Genomic DNA, 21115 nt, shown 5'->3' with positions numbered 1-21115 from the left:
GTTGTCGTTCCTGAGTTAGAAAAGCTCTGTCTCGAACTGTATTGATTTGTACTCCTAGGTGTACAATCGTTTGTGTCGGGTGAAGAATGCTCTTTCTTTCGTTGATCACAAATCCGTGATTCTGCAGGCATTCTACTGTGTGCCTCACTGCTCCCATACAACTGTCGAGAGAAGGTGCTTTGAGGAGAATATCGTCCAAGTATGGGGCCAGGGAAACACCTTCCAATCTCAGGTGTGCTACTAGTGTCACTAAGATTTTTGTGAACACCCTGGGAGACGATTTCAGGCCGAACGGAAGTGCCTTGTATTGGAAATGTCTCCGATTGTAGGCAAAGCGGAGAAACTGCCGATGGGACTCCCTTATTGGGACATGCAGGTAGGCCTCGGCTAGGTCTATGGAGGCCATAAAGTCCCCCTTCTGGATGGCTGACAGTGTGGACTTGAGTGTTTCCATCTTGAACGGTTGAGTTTTGATCCATCTGTTCAACCACTTTAGATCTAGGATCGCCCTGAAGTCCCCATTCTTTTTTGGAACAATAAAGAAAACTGAGTAAACTCCATGTGATCGTTGGTTCTTTGGTACAGGCTCTATAGCTCCGATGTCTCTCAGATGTTGGATGGCTTTTTTCAAAAGATGGTGTCTTTGTCTGGACCTGTTTTTCGGAACCTGCAGGAATCGTTTGGGAGGAAGACTTTCGAACTCCAAGGAGTATCCGTCCGTCACTGTTTCCAAAACCCACCTGTCTTGGACAGTGAGCTGCCAACGGCTTGCAAATCTTTGGAGACGTCCCCCTATACCTGCAGCGTCCTGTATTTCTGGATAGTCATGCTGACAACCCCTTCTTGTTTCCTTTTGGTGGTTGATTAGTCTTGTGGACCGAAGAGGGCTTGCTGTCATCTCGTGTCCTGGGCTGCCATTTTCTTCTGAAAGATTGGGAAAAGCCTGAGCTTGATTGTCGCTTGTTCTCCCGAAAGGACTGAAAGCGTCGTCTCTGTTTTCCCTCCCTTCTTTTGGATGGGAGTGCCTTTTTCTTGTCCTTGTCCTCCACTAGGTACTTGTCCATTCCTTCACCAAAGAGATTAATGCCTTTAAAAGGCACTGCAGCCACCTTGGCCTGTGCAGCCGGGTCCACATCCCAGCTTCGAAGCCACGTGTTCCGCCTAGCCGCCACACTAAATGACATTGCTCTTGCGGACATCTGTAAGGCATCCAGGGAAGCATCGGATGCAAATGCCGCAGCCAGGGCAATCTTTTTAATTTCGTCTTTGAGATCCTTGGGTAGCTTGCTATCTGCTGCTGCCAAATCTGAAGCCCAGGAGAAGGCTGCTCTTGCGAATAAAGATCCTGTCGCCGAGGCTTTTAGCGCATTTGCTGAAGCTTCAAAGTCCCGGCGTAGAGCCTGTTCTATTCTCTTGTCGCATGGATCTTTGGGTAGGCCATCTGCTTCCATTGGTAGCACCGAAGTAGATGTCAGATTGGTCACAGGGTCGTCCACCAGCGGTAGTTTAACCCTCTTAGCAGCCTCTGGAACTAAGCTATAAAATTTTGAGAAGACAGGGTGATTGGCTCTGGCTCTAGTTGGTGTCTCCCACTCTGCCTTCATTAGACTGTAAAAGGCAGCTGGGAGTGGAACTCCTGAGGACTTTACTCCTGCTTTTGGGAGAGATTTTTCTGCCCCTGCAGGAAATTCTGGGTCAGGTTCCTCACTACCCTTTGGTTGTGAAGTGAGTTCCAATACTCTAAGGACCTTTGGGAGCATTCTAGAGTATAACTCTTGGGGAAAGAGCCTGGTTTGAGAGGATGAAACCACCTGCTGTTCTTCATCGGATAATTCTCCTTCCTCCTTGGAGGAAGAAGCCTCTGAGCTCTCTGATTCCTCAGACTGATCCTCCAGGGAAGGACTGAGTTCCTTATGGGAAGAGTCCTTTCTCTTTCTTTTCTTTGGTTTTGGGATGGGGGTAGACTCCCTGTCCCTTTGCTTTTTGCCCAGAGAGATTCCACTATCAGTGCAGGTCCCTTCCCCCTCAAGTCTGGATTCCTGCATAGCTGCCCTAATTTCCCTCCTCATCTCAGATCTTAGCCATGAGAGCAAGGAGGATTTTGCAGCATCTTCTGATGGATCTAAGTCCATATTTCTCCCCTCCTCCCCACTCTGGCTGCCGCCTGGGTAAGGCAGAGTAGAGGATGAAGCACTAGCAGAGCCCAGACCACGTACCGCACCCTCTGGCTCTAGTGAGGTGGAGGGGCCCACTTTCATTGCCATTTTCCCGCCAGAAAACCTTCCCAAGGGAAAGTGAAAGCAGCTCTCTGCAAGAGACAAAAAACAACAAGGGCCTAATGGCTATCTCTTAAGGCAAGGGATCTGGCATATCTCTCTCCACGGCCACAAAAAACCGTAGGGAAAACCCCCCCTTATCCACTTCACCCACGGCTTACCGAGGCTCTGCAGACAGGAGAGTAGAAAGAGCTGGTCCTCCGCTGCGTGGAGGCTGCTCCTTCCAAGCCTACTGGAGCGTCGACTAGAGTTGACTCAGTCGAGTAGGCTGCTGCTGTCTCAACCGTCCCCTTAAGGTATGTGGGGGGTGTGTGTTATTCGCCCAAGGCTTTAAAACCCCGTCGGGAGACTGCAGCTGTGCCTTGGCTTTTGGGAATCCCAATCGCCGTCGGCTGAACTCGCTCCCAGTTGTTCTGCTGCGAAGCGGAGGGGTGGTGGGGTGGAGAGTCACTTCCCCGCCCTCGCAATCGCCTTTCCTGCCTTCCGACTGAAGGCCTCCGTGGATCTTCGGCGCCCTCTAGAGCGCTGCCGCCAACGTCCTGCTCCTTCAGCAGGGCTGAAAAGACTGACGATCTGTGGGCAAGCCCCTCCTCTCCGGGATCAAATTCTGCCAATCAACCCTGCTTCCGGAGGAGGGAGGAGCTACCCACTTGTGAGGACCGCCCCACTCTCAGGACCACCGGAGAACCTGTGAGTATCAGAACAGAGTGAAAACGTCCAATCTGAGGGAAGGAGTGCTCACCCTGTCATGTGTTGGCTGTGTGGGAAGGAGCCGGCCCGTGAGGGGAGGGTGCTAACCGTTCCAAATATTCTAGAGAGCTTTGGTAAGAGATCTGCACAAGAGTGGTCCTATGTGGGACTGCACAGAAGCCACAAAGATTAATTTTAGGTAACCTATTCCCCTCTCCACTCCCCAACTGACTCTGGATGAGATCCCCTGAACACAACCAGTTTTTAAAAAAGGAAATCATTTGTAAGTTGAAAGTTTCCAAAGGTTTTTCCCAAAAAAATAAAATTCTACCTGTAGGAAACACTAAAAACCGAATTTTCACACATTTGTGTAGAGTACTAAGTAATTGATCATGTGTTCTGTTTACTTACTTTGCTGCTTCTTCATTAAGCATACTTCGATAATTTTTCATTGAGCACAGCAATTCTGGAATTTCCAAGAGATTGTTCTGCAACAAAGATGCTTTCACCTGAGAACGTATTGCTGGAATCAGTGCTGTGATAGCAGCTTCCAACTGAGACAGAGTGCTGACTACCAGATAGAACTCTTGAACGGAACACTGAAAGTGAAAGTAATTATAACCTTCAGGTTTTAAATTGAATGTAGATTAACAGTCTCTTAAAATTCTTTTAAATATTATTTAGATTACACCAGTCTGACTACAACACAGATATACAAGTTCCCTACTTCTCTAAGATAGCAATAGTAACAACAGTAATTAGGGCATACATTTAGCATAGGTGACATCCAATGATCAGTCAAGGAGGCAAACCTTAATTTGAAATGTCCTGTCTTCTTAGGTGGGGTGAGGGTCACCTGATTCCACAATCGTTTTCTGCCTAAGAAAGGAGTACAGGCTTGCAATGTAGCATCTCTCCTCTATTTTATCACCCTGTGACAGTCTTTTCCCCTTCCTTATTCCTGGTCCTTTTTCTTGACCATGACCTCTATTCACCTTTTAAAAAAAATATACTTCTGTAGTGCTCCGCCTGCTCCAGCTGAGGCAATGAATAGGTGTACCATCTGAGACACTGGTTGGGATAGGTATCTCTGTGGAAACAGATCCTTTACTGCTCTTCATCACGAACAACTGGATTGCGCCCCCCCTCCCCACCAGAGCTGGTGCAATCTGTTCAGAATTCCTGGATAGGGATAGTTTCTCGTGCAGTGATGGAGACCCCTGACATGGTCGCTGCTTTGGTTCAGCCTGGTATGTCTCCAACATGGAATAAACTTGGTACGTTTGCAGAGCACACGGCACCACTCCAAAGTCTCCCCAGAAGTGGCTGGATGGCTGAGGTGAATGATGGCTGAAAAATTCAATGCTTTTACAAAACAACAATTTGTTCAGAAACCGCAAAAGGGTCATATCAGAGTTGCTTAATTCTTCCTCCTACCTCCTCCTCCACAATTCAGGCAGGACATAATAGTAGCCACAGGCTGCTCAATCGAGTAGCATGGAGGCACTATGTTGTGCACTACTTAATAAAGTTGCACACAACATAGTGCCACCATGCTGCCAGAAGAGACACTGATCCCAACAGGGCAATCACTCCTGGATTCTAAAAGCCCTTTTCAGACACAGAAGGGGAGAAACTTCTGAGGATAAAGTGGTGGAGCCAAAACAGTCCAAATGCCTGTTTAATCAGGCCAAAGCCATTACAGCCCTAAAACTAACAGAGGAGCCAAACAAAGTGGAGGAGGAAACTCACAATTGCAAACGAAACAGAGAAAAAGTTTTTCCCCCCAGGGTTCCTTCATCTTTCCCTGAAGTATCATACCTTCTGTAAATTAAGGATTTCCTGGAGGACAGCATGTTCTAGGGTGCCTGATCTGAATAATCTAGCTCTAAGAGACTTTGCTGCTCAATTTCCAAACAGACAACTGAAGCCAGATTTAACATAGCTGGAGTCTTCTCTCCACCCCATAGGAATGGGCCTGGCACCAGTTTCTGTATGGGAACGTATTGAACATGAGAACACAAGAGAAGCCAGTGTTGGATCAGGCCAATGGCTCATCCAGTCCAACACTGTCACATAGTGGCCAAAAATACAAGGTGTCATCAGGAGCCAGGACACTAGAAGCCCTCCCACTGCCCCCCCCCCGCACCAATAATACAGTGCATCACTTGCCCGAGACTGAAAGTTCCTATCTATACCTTGTGGCTAATAGCCACTGATGGACCTCGGCTCCATATGTTTATCTAATTCCCTCTGGAAGCCGTCCATGCTTGTAGCCACCTCCTCCTTCTGTGGCAGTGAATTCCATGCGTTATACACTCTTTGGGTGAAGAAGTACTTCCCTTTATCTGTTCTAACCTGACTGCTCATCAATTTCGTTGAGTGCCCACGAGTTCTTGTATTGTGAGAAAGGGAGAAAAGTACTTCTTTCTCTACCTGCTCTGTCCCATGCATAATCTTGTAAACCTCAGTCATGTCACCCCTCAGCTGTCGTTTCTCCAAGTTAACACTTGGTGGTGTAAGAGAAGGGTATCAGATCTCTTTTCAACATTGACTCAGCATGATCTTTGCCTCCCAAGGGCAGTTCAGACCACCAACTATGACCAATACTTACTCATACTGGTGGCCATGTTATCCCACATTCTTCAACATACAAATGATGTTCCCCTATCCAGATACCCACATATTTTCTAAGGGGCATATGAGTGTCTCAGATTATCTTCCCAGTAAACCAGTTTCCATCATGGTGGCTCCACACAGTCATATTAGCTGTCTCTGAGCCTCCATTTAAACCAGAGATGTTTCTCTGAAATTCATAACACTCCTAGTGTTATTCATGACAGTGGTGGCTTCAGCATTTAGGGTCTCAGAATTAGAAACCCTGTCTGTTAGGACAAGGTCATCTTTAGAAATTACCTCACATTAATACCTGAAGTAAACTTTCACTTCACTTCCACCACTTCCAGGAAGTATACCTTCCATCCTTCTGCCCTAAACATAGTCACGCCACAGAAAAATCTGGAATATACTGGATTTTTGGAGGACCTTCATAGGTCAGAGGAGAACGGAGTCTACTAGGCAATCTGATTATTTATGTGTATCTTTTCATCTTCTGATGTTGGGTAAGAAGTCATCCAAGTCAAAGCTGAGCAGATGGCTCAGACAGTGCATCATTATTGCATACCAGACACAAAGACATCCTGTACCACAGTGAATCACAACCCACTCCATGACAGCAGCATTCAATGCCAACTCATCAGTAAAGGAAATATACAAGGCATCCACATGGACATCAGCTTCTACATTTGTAAGACACTGTAAACTAGATGATGCAGCTTTTGACCACAGATATTACAATTACAAACAGGATGTTAGCAATTCCCACCAGACATGGAAAATACTGCTTTTGGATATCTCATGCTAAGATGCCCTTGCCCTTAGAGAAAGAAACACTGATTTTACCATATTCCCATAAAAAGATGTTCTCTCTGCCTCAGAGTAGAAGGCATTTTCATTATAAGTCCAACATTCTTTTTTACAGTGAATTTAAAAAAGAAAACAGGCTTGCACTTACCTATAATTGTTGCTCATTGACGATCTTCTAAGCAGGCACACAAGGGGACTGCACATGAGCAGGCCTGCCACGGAGATATTTTTATGGCTAAAAGCCTCTAGGGGTGCTGTGAGCTGAAGCCAGAAGAGATCGTTCCTACCCAAACAGTCATGTGCTTCAGAGCACCAGTGCCCCCAACCCTCAGTATCTCAAGCATCACTGAAGTCAAGAGAGAGCATGCAGTGAGGCCAGAGGGAGGGTATGTGTGCCTGCACAGAAGATCCTTGATGAACAACAGTTACAGGCAAGTGCAACTCTGTTTTCATCATCAATTTTCTGTTCAGTCCCACATGGGGATTCTAACAAGCTACTCACCAGGAGGCGGGAAATGCTCTTGTCACTTGAATAAGGACTCTAGAACTGCTTTGCCCATTTGCACCATTCTTCTCGCATGCAAAGCAAGGGCACAGTGATACACGAACATGTCAGCTGAGGACCATGTTGCTGATTAACAAATCTATAGCAATGTAGAAAGATCTCATTGACCTCCTGTGAAAATATCAGATCTTGATCTGGAGCCTCTATGCAGTCAAGCTCAGGTGACTGGCATCATTGGTGTAGTACTTAGCCAACACTCACCAGATCTGAGACGTTCAGAAACTGGAGGAACTGACCCTGAGCCATGTCCACTAGGGCTGGGAACCAAACCTGGCAAGGACAGAAAGCGGCTATTATGTTTGTACCCTTTCTACTGATATTCTCTATTACTCTGATAAGTAGAATAAATGGAGGGAAAGCATGAAACAGGGCCCCTTACCAAGGGATCTGGAAAGCGTCCTCAACTGAACCCGAATCTCTTCCTGCCCTGGAACAAAACCTGGGTGCTTTGGAATTTTCCCTTGTAGCAAATAGGTCTACGTCTGGGAACCCCTAACGGGAAAACACTGGCTCCAGGTAGGTGTCCCCGATAGACCATTCATGCATAAAGAACAGCATTGCTGTTCATCAAGAACAGGGTAACATAGCCATAGTAGAAGCTTTAGGCCCAAAAGGCATAAGATATTACCCACTGTTTGGAAATGGTTAATAGTGAAGTGCTTAGCCAAGGCAGTGAGGGGCTGAATATCATATGACAAGAATCCATTGCCCGCTGCAGATTTGAGGATGGCCCCAATAAACTGCACCCTCTGAGAGGGAATCACTCTAGATTTCTCCCAATTAACAAGGAGACCTAGGCATTGACAAATCGCTAACACCATGGAGTTATGTGCCAGGAGCTCTTCCCTAGAGCGTGCCACTAGAAGCCAATCATCATTCGTAAAGACCATGGGGGATGTGACCAACTCAAAGGCCAAAACAGTATACTGGAAAACCTGGGAACTGCAGTGAAAACCTAGCTACTTGCGGTGCTGTTTGTGAGTGGAGATATGAAAGTAGGAATCTTTCAGAGCAAGAACAATGAACCACAAATCCAATTTTAATAACTGCAAAACTGAGGGCAATGAATCATGCAGAACTTTGAATTAGAAAGGAACATATTTATCCTCCTCAGATCCAGGATAGGCCTAAGCCCGCCATCCTTTTTCTCTACCAGGAACAGGTTAGAGTAGAATACTGGGACCTTAAAGGATAGTTTCTTTGGTAGGGATGCCAAGGTTGGCGAAGTATGGCAAAGTAGCCCTAGAGTGGGACTTAGCCATTGTTCTTTTTTTTTAATCTGGGTGTCTTGTCTGTTTTCTTGGAGAACAAGGTAGTGCCTTCAAAAGGCCAGTCCTCACCTTAAATCTTGTTTCCACCAGTAAGGCCATCGATCTAAGCCAAGTATGTTTGCAGCATGGCAACCAGCACTGATTTGTTGTTTGGATAACTTGAGTGCCTCAGTTTGCAACTGCTTAGCAAGGGGTTGTTTATCCTCCAGTAGCAGTTCCAAGTAAGGCAGCATTCTCTTCCAAAGAAAACGCTGGTATCCAGCCATAATAATCTGGTAGCTAGCGATCCTGAGTTCCAAAGCAAAAGAAGAATACATCTTGCGTTCTAGGACATCAAGTCTCCTGTCCTGCTTGTCAGTCGGAGAAACATGGTATGAGTGTTGTTCCTTGGGCTGTATCTTGGCAACAAGTGAGGAAGGAGATGAGTAGTCAAATACTTGACAGTCCCATTTCACTTTGTAAAGATCGTCAACTCTCCAGGACATGGCCTGGAGGGAAGCTGGTTTCTGCCGTAACTCTTGGGTCAAATCAATGAGACTTTCCAACAGGGTTCTGCATAAAGGTGTCCAAGAATCTTGTCCTTGGGTTTGTGGTCAGATGTAGCTACCTCAATCTCAAGGAACTGCACTGTTCTGAGCATCTGTTCCCCATACATACAAAGATCCTCTGTGGGAGATGCAGGGGTGGGATCACCTACACGTTCACCAGGACTAGGATCTAAAGATGTATCCAAACCCACTTCTGATTCAAGTGCTCAGTCCTCACCCTCCTCTGCATCAGAAATCAGAATTGGGGGGGGGGGTATGAAGACACTCTGTACTGAGATGATCGGGACTAGGATCCACCCTGGAACTGGGCATGAAACAATTGCCATGCTCAGCTAAAAATGCCAGTGACATGACATAAGGATACGGATGTGGAGGCCAGGGCATGGAAGTTGGGCTGGGACCATGGAACCGGAGGATTCAGCTGAGCATCATGCAAGTCTGCAACCAAGAATGTTCTCTGTTCCATTTTGATCTTCCTGTCCAAGACAGATGCAGGAGAAAATCTGGGTCTGGGAGACAGAGTTTTAGGTGGGGGTAAAACATCTTGTGAATCAGGTAGATTCAAAGCTTAGGCCAGGGTATGATGTGCCAACTTAGATCTGCACTTCTCATTAAGTTTGGACTTTGATTTATGTCGTTTGGCAGGGGGTTCTGAGGAACATCTCTGCATCTAAGGGAACCGTGATCTCGATTGGATCCATTGGGACTTGAATCAATGGAACTTACTTGGTGGAATTGGACAAGGAAGGCTTAGGCGTTTCCCCTGGCACCGAAGATGGATCCAAAAGGGACTCAGTGGTCTTAAGGTCTTTCTCCCAAAGGGCTGCTTTAAGCTTGGAAGCTCTGTCCCCTCTGGCCTTAGGACAAACCTTGCAATTGGACACATTGTGCCCTTAACCCAAACAGAACAAGCAAAGATCATGCTCATCTGTCTGTGTCATTTTGACACCACAACAGGTACAGTTTTTAAATAAAGCCCTCTGTGTCATGGCTGGCCAGGAAGTTATAAGCCACCTGCCACCAGAATGATGGGGGGAATGGCAAGCGACCAAGGGCTGAACACACACTCACAAAGATGAACAATGTTGGAGGAACTGAAGCTCGAACCTTCTCCGTCTGCAGCAAAAATGGAACTGAGGGTGGGGGCACTGGTGCTCCGGAGCATGACCATTTGGCAGGAACAATCTCTTTCTGCTCTGGCACACAGTGCCCTCCTGGAGGCTTTTAGCTGTAAAAGCCTTTCCGCAACAGGCCTGTTCATGCACAGTCCCTATGTGGGTCTGCACAGAAGACTGTCAATGAACTACTGAATACTGATAAATTCTGGCAAACTTTGTGAATATCTTTTTCCCAACTTGTCTGACATACACCAGAGAATCCTAACAATCACATTTAGTTGACTGGTGGTCATCACCAGTCAGTAGTTCTTTGAGATCACAAAATTGGATTGTCAACATCCACACTGGTAGCAATCCCCAAATTTTGGACATTCACTGTAATATAACTGGTGTGTGTGCGTGTATTAAAAACCCGGTTAGCAAGCCAGAATCCCAAAGGGATTATGTGCTTATGTGACTGTCCTAGGACTTCCCTGATTTCTTTATCAGCATGTAGCACTTATTACTGAAGCGGAAGCTGCCCAGAGGGCCCTTGGACTTCTGGAAGCAGTTTTCACAGGCACCAGTGGCTGCAGTAGATCACCTCAGAAATCTTGGTGCACATGCAGAAGTGTGTGTCCCTTTGAATTCTGGCCTGTATCAACTATACTAGAATACACTGTAAGGCAATCAATTTGCCTGCAGTGTGTTGACAGTATGCAACTCAGAAGGGTCATCTGTAGTGCAAAGAAGGATTTACTACATAATTTGTACAGATGGCGTTGCATTACAAGTCTCACAGAAATGTCAGTACATACTAATTTAAAACGTGCAAAATAAATAAGCTTTCTGATGTACAACTAAGTTTTTATTTAATATATTACTAGTGCATCTAGTTCAAGCTGTCATAAAAGCTATGCATAGTCAGAACTATGATTATTCAATCTGCAGGCACAAAATACATTTTAAACAAGATACTGTTTAGAAGCAGTGAAAAAGCAGGTGAAATAAATCTATAAGAACAGTAGGTAATCATTTGGTATTTACTGAACTTGCCAATGAAATGTTCTTTCTGAAAAACAAGATTCCTTCTCCAGTTGCTTTGCCAAATAAAATCTATTTATGATCTATAAAGTATCCCCAAAATTCTGTGCTTTGCAAGGACTCAGAAAACAAAATTCTTATAATATATAACTAGAAAACATAATACCGGTGTAGTAAAACTAGAATTCTATATGGTGTATATTTACTAGACATACTCTCTGTGCAGTTATACATGCTATCCATTGCTTTCAATAGGGATACACATGCCTAATTTTGCAGAATTGGGCTGTCAAAACAGTATAAAACTAAAGGTTAAACAAACACAAATCCTCTTTTAAAACCTTAAATTCAAAATTGTACTACTAAAACTTCAGATGGTGCAAAATGCAGTGGCTCATGTTGTTACCTCCCCAGAGGTACTTGTGCTAAATTCTCTCTCTCTGGAAAACTCAGAGGGACCCAGCAGTCCGAGAGGCAGTAAGACCGGGATCTGGCATAGGCGGGCAACAGGGAGCCAGAAGAGACTCCACTCTGAACCAGCCAAGCTAGATCAGGAGGAACCAAGTCCAGTAGAGTGAGTATGTACCTCATGATCAGCCAATAATTAACAAAGATCTTCATCAATGTACTAATCCTTAAATCCCATCTTCTCTGACCCGGGCACTAATCTGGGTAAACTGAACTGTCTCCTCAAAGTAATTTCCAGAGTCTAGCACCCTTTCCCTAACCAACATCGAGCAAATGATGTGTAGAAAGACAAACACTGGTGAAACCAAGCATCCTGCACATCCTCAGTTTTAATCTGGCTACTCATCACACCCTGGGCCAGCCCACCCCTGGCTCTCCAAACCACATTTAAACTGGCACTCTGGCCCTTAATTTTTGTACAGTTCTTGGGGCCCATAAGAGTGTGCCCTCAGACTCTGTCTGAGCCTGTGAAATCAACCGCTGGTCAGCCTTGTCCTCCTCCTCCTCCCATGTGGATTCCAGACTTCAGGATCAGGTGAATATTACCCTAATCTAAAACCAACCCCCTTCTTGTCATTATCGATCCCCTCTCTATTTCCTAGCTCTGTGTGTTTTGATCTGTTGTTATTATTTTTGCATGAGTGAGTAGTGTGAGCTTTGCATTTATTTACAATAAAAACTCCATTTATTCAATCAAAAGGTCTCTTCCTTCCACTGGCATCTCTTGCAATTTGACCCTCGTATACATAGAGTATAAAGAACCCTTGTACACATGTACTGCCCCAGGCAATCCATGTAACAGTGTCGTCACAGGGTCACCCCTAAGAGTACATATAGATCCAATGCTTTGCCAGCTGAAATCGGCTCCCAGGTGAATTCTGGATCAAGTTCAAGGTCTTGGTTCTTACATTTAAAGTCCTATGCAGACTGGGACAGTCTCTCTCTATACAGCCCCTGAAGGGCTCTTCGTTCTTCCGCCCAATATCTACTGCTTGTCCCGGGCCCCAGAGATGTCTGCCTAGCTTCAATCAGAGCCAGAGCCTTTTTGGCTCTGGCGCTGGCCTGGTGGAATGCTCTCCCTAGTGAGATCTGGGCCCTGCATGATTTAATGCAGTTCCACAGGGCCTGTAAAATGGAGATGTTCCACCAGGCCTATGGTCAAGGCGGCGACAACTCAACCACAATGTCCTCCCCTGCTCTACTTAGCTATGCTTAGCAGCACTACAGTCCATCCTAGCTGTTTACTCACCCACCCACTCTTCCTGTACTGCTCAGATCTGCAGCTACATCAAAACTGGAACCTCATCCATTCACTAAACTGTTTAACCGGTACCTCTTCAAGCTTTATGCGTACAAATTGTTTAGAATTGTTTTATGATTGTATTCTGTTTTAAATTTAGCATGGTTTTTATAATGTTGTGTCCCGCCCTCACCCTGTTTGCGGGGGGAGGGCAGGATAAAAGCCCATTGATTTTAATATGCTTAGACTGGAGTAACTCTGCATAGGGTTGCACTGATGAGCACTGATTGATGACCACTGATCATGCTCTGGGAACTAAGAATGTTGAGAACACTGTACATAAAAAACAATGACCAGGAGAGAAGAAATCAGCCTGCCCAAGCCACTGAAAGAATACTTTATTAGCCCTCCATGTATGTGGCATCTTCATAAATGAATCACCTCTTTATAGTTGTTTCCCAATCCCAATAATATGATATTTATTATTACAAAAGCAAAAAGATAGGGAATGTTATGGTCACAGTATTGGATTATTTTGAATCATCAAAAAAAATCTGTTCCTGAGAGTCAGAGGACCCTTAGCAAAAGCACAGAATACAGCATGAGGCATTTGCAGAGGGAAGGGGGCAATCAGCCAAATCTCCTTGCATGAGCAAGTTTCTTTCAGCTCAAACACTACGGGTTTGGCTCCAGTAACGGAGCAGAGAAGCTAAACCACAATTTTGACATGATCTCTCTCTCTCTCTCAAGCTCACATACATTTTGAGAAGTACTCCTCCTTAAGAACAGTGGTGGTGGAAAGAACTGCCTACTTATAGCTGACTTCTAGTGACTCCATAGGGTTTTCATGACAAGAGACATTCAGAGGCGCTTTGCCACTGCCTGCCTCCACATCACGACCCTGCTATTCCTTGGAGTTCTCCCATTCAAATACTAGCCAGAGCCGACCCTACTTAACCTCCAAGATCTGTCGAGATTGGGCTAATCTGGGTTATTAAGAGTAGTAATCACTGTTTGTTGACTTGTATTTTACCTCAGATTTCTAAAAACTAATTAAAATTACAAAGCTAAAAGTATCTAAAGAAAGTATCAGCTAACTCTGAACTGTTCCATACCTACAGATATTAATGTACAATGAAAGTGTAGCTTCCTGTCAGTCTACAAAGGTTACAAGGCATTTTGCTCAACTGCCAACACTGATTCATCTGTACAGCCACAAGATTTTCTTCAAGACCACTGTTATACATGATGTTGCTAAAAGTGAGGAGGCTGTCAATTATATTCTGCCTTACAAGGTATGCCTTAATCCTAGAATAAATTTTAAGAAATATTGCCTATGAAAATCATACATAATAACAACAACGGTATATTGCTTTGATAGGTCGTAGTCTCATTATTTACCTTTCTGTGATAAATACTACAAAGTCCTCTCTCAACATCTGGCATCTTATATAGGAGTGTCTTAATTTGACCAAGGATGCTTGATTCGGACATGAGAACTTCAGACACTGCATCAAGTCGAGAATCAATGTCACTGGGAAGAAAAAAGTAATCTTTTTTAAAAGCCCTAGTGTTCTGTAAAACACAATCAGAAATCATGTACCTCTATCAATCATTTTTGGGAATAGATAGATAGAAGTGAGGGTTACATAACATATTTAACCATGAAAAACACCAAACAATTTCTTCAAATCTGTTAAACACACTACCAGAAAATAATTGTCAACATTTTCCAAAGAGTAAGTTTGTTAGTAATCAAGCCAAATATAATCTGGCTCATACTCTTGCTCTTGGTATCCTGGATATAATGCCACATGGACTTCTTTAGTATCTATTATATTTACATCCTATCTTTCTTCTCATCATAGAAAACAAAGTGGCATTCATAAGGTTGCAAGGTGGTCTTCCCAACTAATCACTGACCAGATCTAGTTTCAGCATGGATGTTCTATCACATTCCTTGAGACCACATCATGGGACAATAATGAATGGGAGAGATGAATTTAAGCACTGTTTATTCTGCATATTAAATCTAAAACTTTTATGTCATAAAACTACTGATTGCTATATTTATTTACATGCTTCTGGGTACCATCCAGAATATGCCACACAATCGGTTGTCTACTACTGAGCACTAAAGTGTAACAGCATCTATGCTAGTCCTTTTGAAAGGAACAACCACTCTTTTCATTATGCACTCCTGAAAGTACAGTTCACTCTATGGAACTGAGAAACAAATGACAAGGTTAGATGGGCACCAAGGAATCACAACCAATGGGACTGTTCCAGCTCTCAAAGTCACAGAACACCATTGGTAGTCACCTACAACTCATCAGTATCTGTATCTGCTCTATATGCGTGTATATGATTTATGCTGGTCTTTGACCATATCAAGAATTCTGAAATCTGAATCTGCTCAAAGGCCATGAGGGCTAAGTCTATCTTGCTTAAAGACAACAATGGTGATTCCAAGCATCTTGCAAAAGCAGTTCCCCATTCTCCTTTTTATCCTTATAACAACAAACTTGTGGGGTAGGTTTGGCTAAGAGACTGTGATTGGCCCGAAGCTTACCCTGAAGGGTTTCATAGAAGTCGGGGGATTTCAAGCTGGTTCCCTTAGTCTGCACTATTTTATTTAGAAAATGTTTATGCTCACTCTCCAGGGAAACTACCTGAGGTGGCTTACAAAATAAAACATAATTAAAAACCCATTAAACAATGAAAGTAATTAATTAAAATGCAGGATTAAAAAAAAAAATCAACCAAAACTTATTAGCTTTGTCACAATTCAGCATCAAACCTAGATGCTGGCAGGTGAGCAAGGTCAAATTAACATGAGCCACCAGCTCATCCCTAGATGATGCAGTGATCGTCCAACTAAGGAATAATGGAACAACCTTCAGTTCTCAAGTATGCTATTACCACTACTATGTATTTTGGAGCAGAAGCCGAACCAAATGGCAGGACAATATATTGGAACACTTTGTCACCGTGTTTGAAACAGAGGTACTTGCTGTGACTTTCATGAATCAAAATATGAAAATAAGCATCTTTTAAATCTAGAACAGCAAACCACATGTTTCATTTTAGTAACTGGATAACTGAAGACAAGGTAACCATGTGAAACTCAGATATCCTCATAAACTTATTTAACTTGCAAAGGTCAAGAATGGACCTCGTGCCTCTGTCTTTTTATCTACTAAAAAAAAAGAGAGTGGAAACTGAATTGGACACTCTCAGAAGAAACAGGTTCAACAGCTCCCTTATATACAAACTCTGTTAATTACTGTTGAAGTTCAGGGAAAGGGTTGTCCACAGAATGTACTGAACATTCACACCGTGGTAGATCTCTAATTATAAATTATAGCTATGTTCTACAATGGATAAAACCCTTATATCAGAACTAATTGCATGCCACTCCTTGAGGAAGTGACTCATGAAAGCTCATACCCTGCCACATATTTTGTTTGTCTTTAAGGTGCTACTAGACTCTTGCTCTTTTCTAAAATTCTAGGAATGGGTTGAAGTGAACACTGTAGTCAGAACAGCTGCATCTGAGATGGCTTTTGAGTCTCCTTAGGCAACTGGGAGTGAGTCTCAGGCTTCAGTCTAAAAGAATCCCTTCTCCTTGAGAAAGGTTGAGATTGATATTGCTTTTGGGAAGGATACTGTTGGTATGGTAGAAAAAATCTCTGGCCATGCTGATAAGATGGAGGCCCCTGCTGCCATTGATAAAACCTCTAGAAGCAGATAAAACAGGGATCCCTAGTGTGTGAATGTAGAAAACAGCAGGAAACGCCAAAGAAAGACCACCAAAGATTATATACACTTGAAATGTCTGAGTATAGAATACATTGAACAAATATTAAATGTTCAAATAAATGTCTACATTGAGTTGGTGGTCCACAACCCAAAACACATACAATGTTCCCAAATATAAACACAGGTGCTCATGGCATATCATACGTCGATACTGAAATACAAAATAACATCACAGTAGTTGTACTCACAGGCACTGATGACAAGGAATGCACATAAATAAATCCAACTGGTCGATCCTCCTTGCCTAAATGAATTAAAAGTGTTCAAAGATCTCCAACAGTTGTAAATAAAGCATAGGGCAACCAGTGGGAAAATCTCCTACAGTGGAACACCTTTCCCAGGCATATGGACCTTTCAATTTTTCATCTGTGGCTGAATACTGGAACTGTAAGTAATAATATAACATACAATCCATGCAATATCCATGGATACTGTAGGTATTCCATGGATCGTAAGTTATATTATTGCTCTGTATGAAGCAAGAGACAGATTTAATTAACTTTTGCCTTTTATATTGTTAACTAGAGGTTGTCACTCCCCCTTTTTCTTTCCAGAAGGCTAAAGGTGCACCAGATATGACCTCCATTCAGCACCACCATCTATTCAAACCTGCCTGGAATTCTACATCAGATGCAGACAAAAAGCCTTAAATTCACAACTAGCAATATTTCCCCACCTGTACCCTTTATTATTTACCATCTTGCCCCATGAGACTTTTGTAGAACTCAAACACTTGCACACTGTTTTGCTGTTCTTAACAAAAGGTACTATTTTGGATTTAATTCATCTAGGACTTTCTAGCTGAGGATATTCACCAGATTAACTGGCAAAATGCAGTCTCTGAAATATACCACTAGTGATTCAGAAGACCATAACAGGTGCAACAGACTAAATCCATCTCTCTGGTATCCTTCAGGCACCTCAACAGGGAAAAAATTATTTAAGTCCTTTCGAAATGTTGTCATATCTATATAACCAAATACAACTAACGGGAAAGATCAACAGGCTTCTTTCATTTAATTCAGGCTGGCCTTTGTTTTATCATTTAGAGGAAAACATAAATACCTCTAAACATACTACTTTTATAAATTAATACATTATATTGTATTTTGCTTTGAGAGTTTCATTGATGCAAACAATATACCAATCTGAATCAATAACATACAATGGCATAAAGCACAGATGTAACATCCTCTCTTAAAAGGTTAATCTGCACTTTAATCATTTTCACATATGGTTATAGGCTGCAGTAGCTCCAGTAATCTAACACACACAAAAACATCCATACACTTTGGCTGCCGTAATCCTCAATATTCAAGGAGGTGGGGTCAGAAGAATATCATCCAATATTATGACCTATTTTTACCTTACTATTACAGAATATAGTTTCTGAGGGCAACTGCGTTGGCCTGCACATCGGCAGCACCACTTTCATCTCCAACCTCTAACAAGTAATTGTGTGTAATGTGTATGGGAATTAATTCCTGAGGATGTCCCCCAAAAGGTTTACTTCCTTGAAAAAGACACTGGCCACCGTTGCTTCAGAAGTGGGGTCCACGCCATCTCCGGAGCCAAGTCAGGCACCTGGCTGTCAAATTTAATGCCACTGCTCTGGCAGAAAGTTGATCAGAGTCCAAAGATATGTCAGCCAAAAAAGCCACTGCCAGGTCAATTTTCTTGAGGTCATCATCGAACTCTTTAGGGATGTTATTGTTGGCCACTGAAAGATCCAAGGCCCAGAGGCTGACCACCCTGGGCAAAAGGGAGCCCACTGTGGAGGCCTACAGAGCTACAGGTGAGGCCTTAAAGTTTTTGCACAGGGCCAAGACAATCCTCTTGTCTTCTTGTCCTCCAGATCCCTAGGGATCTGGGACTATTGTATGGGAACCCAGATCCATCATCAGTGCATCTACCACAGGGAGCGTGAAGCAATTTGGCCACTTCGGGGAACACTGAATGAAAACATGGAATGATCTGATGGTTAACCTTAAGTCTAGCCGGTATTGTCAAAAACAGATGGGAATGGATTTCCTGAGGATGTACCCATGCACGGGAAGGCTCTTGCCAAACCCACCAGACAAGCAAAATGAAGTTCCTCTGGCTCTTTCTTGCACCTGGGAACCTCCAAGAGGTGCAGAAGCTTGGGAAAGATCTTAGGACTTATTGAGGGGAAAGGTGAATATGCATTATTGTCGCAATGACTTCTTCCTCCTCTGAAAGCTCCCCCTCTTCCCTAGCCAAAGAAGTCAGAGAGCCCTGATACCTTGGCCTAGGAAGGATGAGAATCTCACTCCTTAAGCCCTCTATGCTGTTTTCTAAGTCTGTTATTGCCCATTTCATTCCTTTGTGGGGGGGGGGGGACGGGACACACATATCAACCTGTCCAGGCCTGAAGCTGTGAATATCTGGCCTGGGCATGAGAAAAAAGGGTACAGCCTCTGCCATCTCGTGCAAAAGTGAGGTCCTGCTACTTTGTGCCAGAAGTGAGCAGGAGCACAAATGACCTTTTCCTCCCCGGGGTGGTGGTGGTGGCGGTAGTGGTTGAAACCTGCTGTCCTGCCAACACCCAAGGTCTGTCTTACAAGCTTAGGCAGGAAGGAGGAGGCTGCAGTCTCATTGTTGGCTCCAAACGACAGCAGGGTGAAACAGGGGGTTCCTACTACTGATGCTGCTGCCTTGGGGACTCAGTGGCATTATTTTTTATGAAAACTACTACATAAGTCACAGAATAGAACAACCGGGGGGGGGGAATGGGACGACGACAAAATGAGCCATCCTTTTTTGCTACCGAGCCTTCAATATCAAACATCTATAAAAATGATCCACAAACATCCATTCTGCAGGATGTTCAGGAATTTCTACAACTGTCACAGGGGAAAATACTGTAATGTCCTTCCAATACTTTCTACAACTGTCACAGGGGAAAATACTGTAATGTCCTTCCAATACTTTGAATTTTCTACATAAAATGTTCAGAATCCTCTATGATCTGCAGCACAGTTCACTGGATACTTCAACACTTCCACCAGCAACTATTTCTGGTATTCTGAAGATGATCTCTTCTGCTTTTTGTGATATAGTGGTACAACATATGAAAACAAATTCAGCTGAATAATAAGTACTGAAAACATTCATGAACATATTTAGAATGAGAATATTACTATGCAGATCTCTGTACATCTGTTAAATGGCAATCAAGTGCTTTTGTTTTACACAAATAGACTGCAATTTCAGCAACATTTTCTATGAAAAAGGAAACACTGAACCATTTGAGAACAGATGAATGCTTAAATCTTTATTATATTCATACAGAGCTACAAATAGCATGCAACAATACAATGCATAGCTTATTACTCGGTTTAGAGCAGTGGTTCTCAAAATTTAGCAACCCAAGGACAACCATTTTAATTAACATTTCTCATGGATCCCTCAAGTGCTCCTGTAATACCTCTGGCTACACCAGGCCTTTACACCTGCAAACAGGAAAGAGGCAGAAGCATAGCTGTGCATCTGACAAGATACTCTCCAACAATCCCTTTCCTTCACACACACACCCAGCCCCATGTTACTTTCTATACATGGCCTAGAAGAGGAAATCTCAAGAGAGTAGCTGTTTCTTTAGGGCCAAAATTCAAAAGGCCCTGACCCAGGTTCCACTCAATATCAGACTTCATTGGAAGGAACTGTTCTTGAAAACAGCAAGAAACTTTCTTATTGGTTAATCACTTTTAGATAGAGGCCAACTGAAAGGGAGTGGGAAAGAGCCTGGAAAAACTTTCAGAGCTGCTCACAGAAATAGGAAAAGACTAGTATCACACAAAATCTAAACTAATACTGAACTGAAAACCACAAATGGCTATTATTGTCTAAGAATGCAAAATATATATATATATACCAGACCACCGGACCATTTTGAGCTCCTAGATAGTATTCTGAAATTAGATGGTGTCAGAAGTTCTATAAACCCCTTCAGAGAAGAGCAAGTGGATTCTGTCCTTTTCCTAAGGAGAAGGGAACCTGCCCCAATCCTGTGGAAAAGAGAGGGGCTCCTGTGATGGACAGAAGAAGATTCTGCCCTCTTTAATCCCTGTTCAGCAAGCCAATCAGGTCTGAAAGGCTAAATGGAATAGTGAAAAGGGGATGGGGACTCAGGAGTTTAACAGTCAACATCCAACAGACAAAAACAGGAATTGGGGTTTGGAGGGAGAAAAGATAGGATGTATTCTGACAAGGCAGGGAGTCCAGTAAAGTATTATTTCTTTTTAGGCAAGGCAGGGTTTGGATGCTGTTTCTCAATAAAAACAGTGAAAGATCTGTCTAGTTATTGTCTTTAAGTCTGAAGAACTGAAAGAACAAACACAGAACCATTAAGCATAATGCACCTCCCAGCTCTGGCAACTGTGTCAGGTTTCAAACTAGAATGGGAAGGTATTATAGGTCACAACAAACGGGGACCCACGATACTCGTGGGGGGGGGAGCTTCACGTGGAGGAAAAAGAAGCAGCTGCAGGTGAGCCTTCTCCCCTTCCTCCCCAGCACCCAGCCACGGCGGGGCCACCAAGCCTTCTCTCCTCCCCCCTGGCCTGTGTGGCTCCCAGCCGCCGGGCTCGCCAAGCTGTCTCCCCCGCCCCCCTGGCACCGATGGCGAGGCCCATGCGGCTCCCAGCC

General features: G+C 43.7%; 1 protein-coding gene across 1 annotated transcript in view; it reads right to left on the bottom strand.

The window, feature by feature from the left end:
* The window catches only part of MSH3 (mutS homolog 3), a 90378-nt gene that overhangs the window by 26760 nt on the left and 42503 nt on the right, over positions 1-21115 (bottom strand). The window contains exons 12-13 of the mRNA XM_015428109.1: positions 14027-14159; positions 3378-3565 (exon numbers count right to left, since the gene is read on the bottom strand). Of these exons, the coding sequence (XP_015283595.1) occupies positions 3378-3565; positions 14027-14159 (321 nt within the window). The remainder of the gene's footprint in view (positions 1-3377; positions 3566-14026; positions 14160-21115) is intronic.

This window comes from Gekko japonicus, unplaced genomic scaffold (assembly GCF_001447785.1).
Source record: "Gekko japonicus isolate JY-2015 unplaced genomic scaffold, Gekko_japonicus_V1.1 scaffold1275, whole genome shotgun sequence".
NCBI classification, from domain to species: domain Eukaryota; kingdom Metazoa; phylum Chordata; class Lepidosauria; order Squamata; family Gekkonidae; genus Gekko; species Gekko japonicus.
Note: the sequence above shows the minus strand (reverse complement) of the source record. Positions and strands in the feature narration are given on the sequence as shown.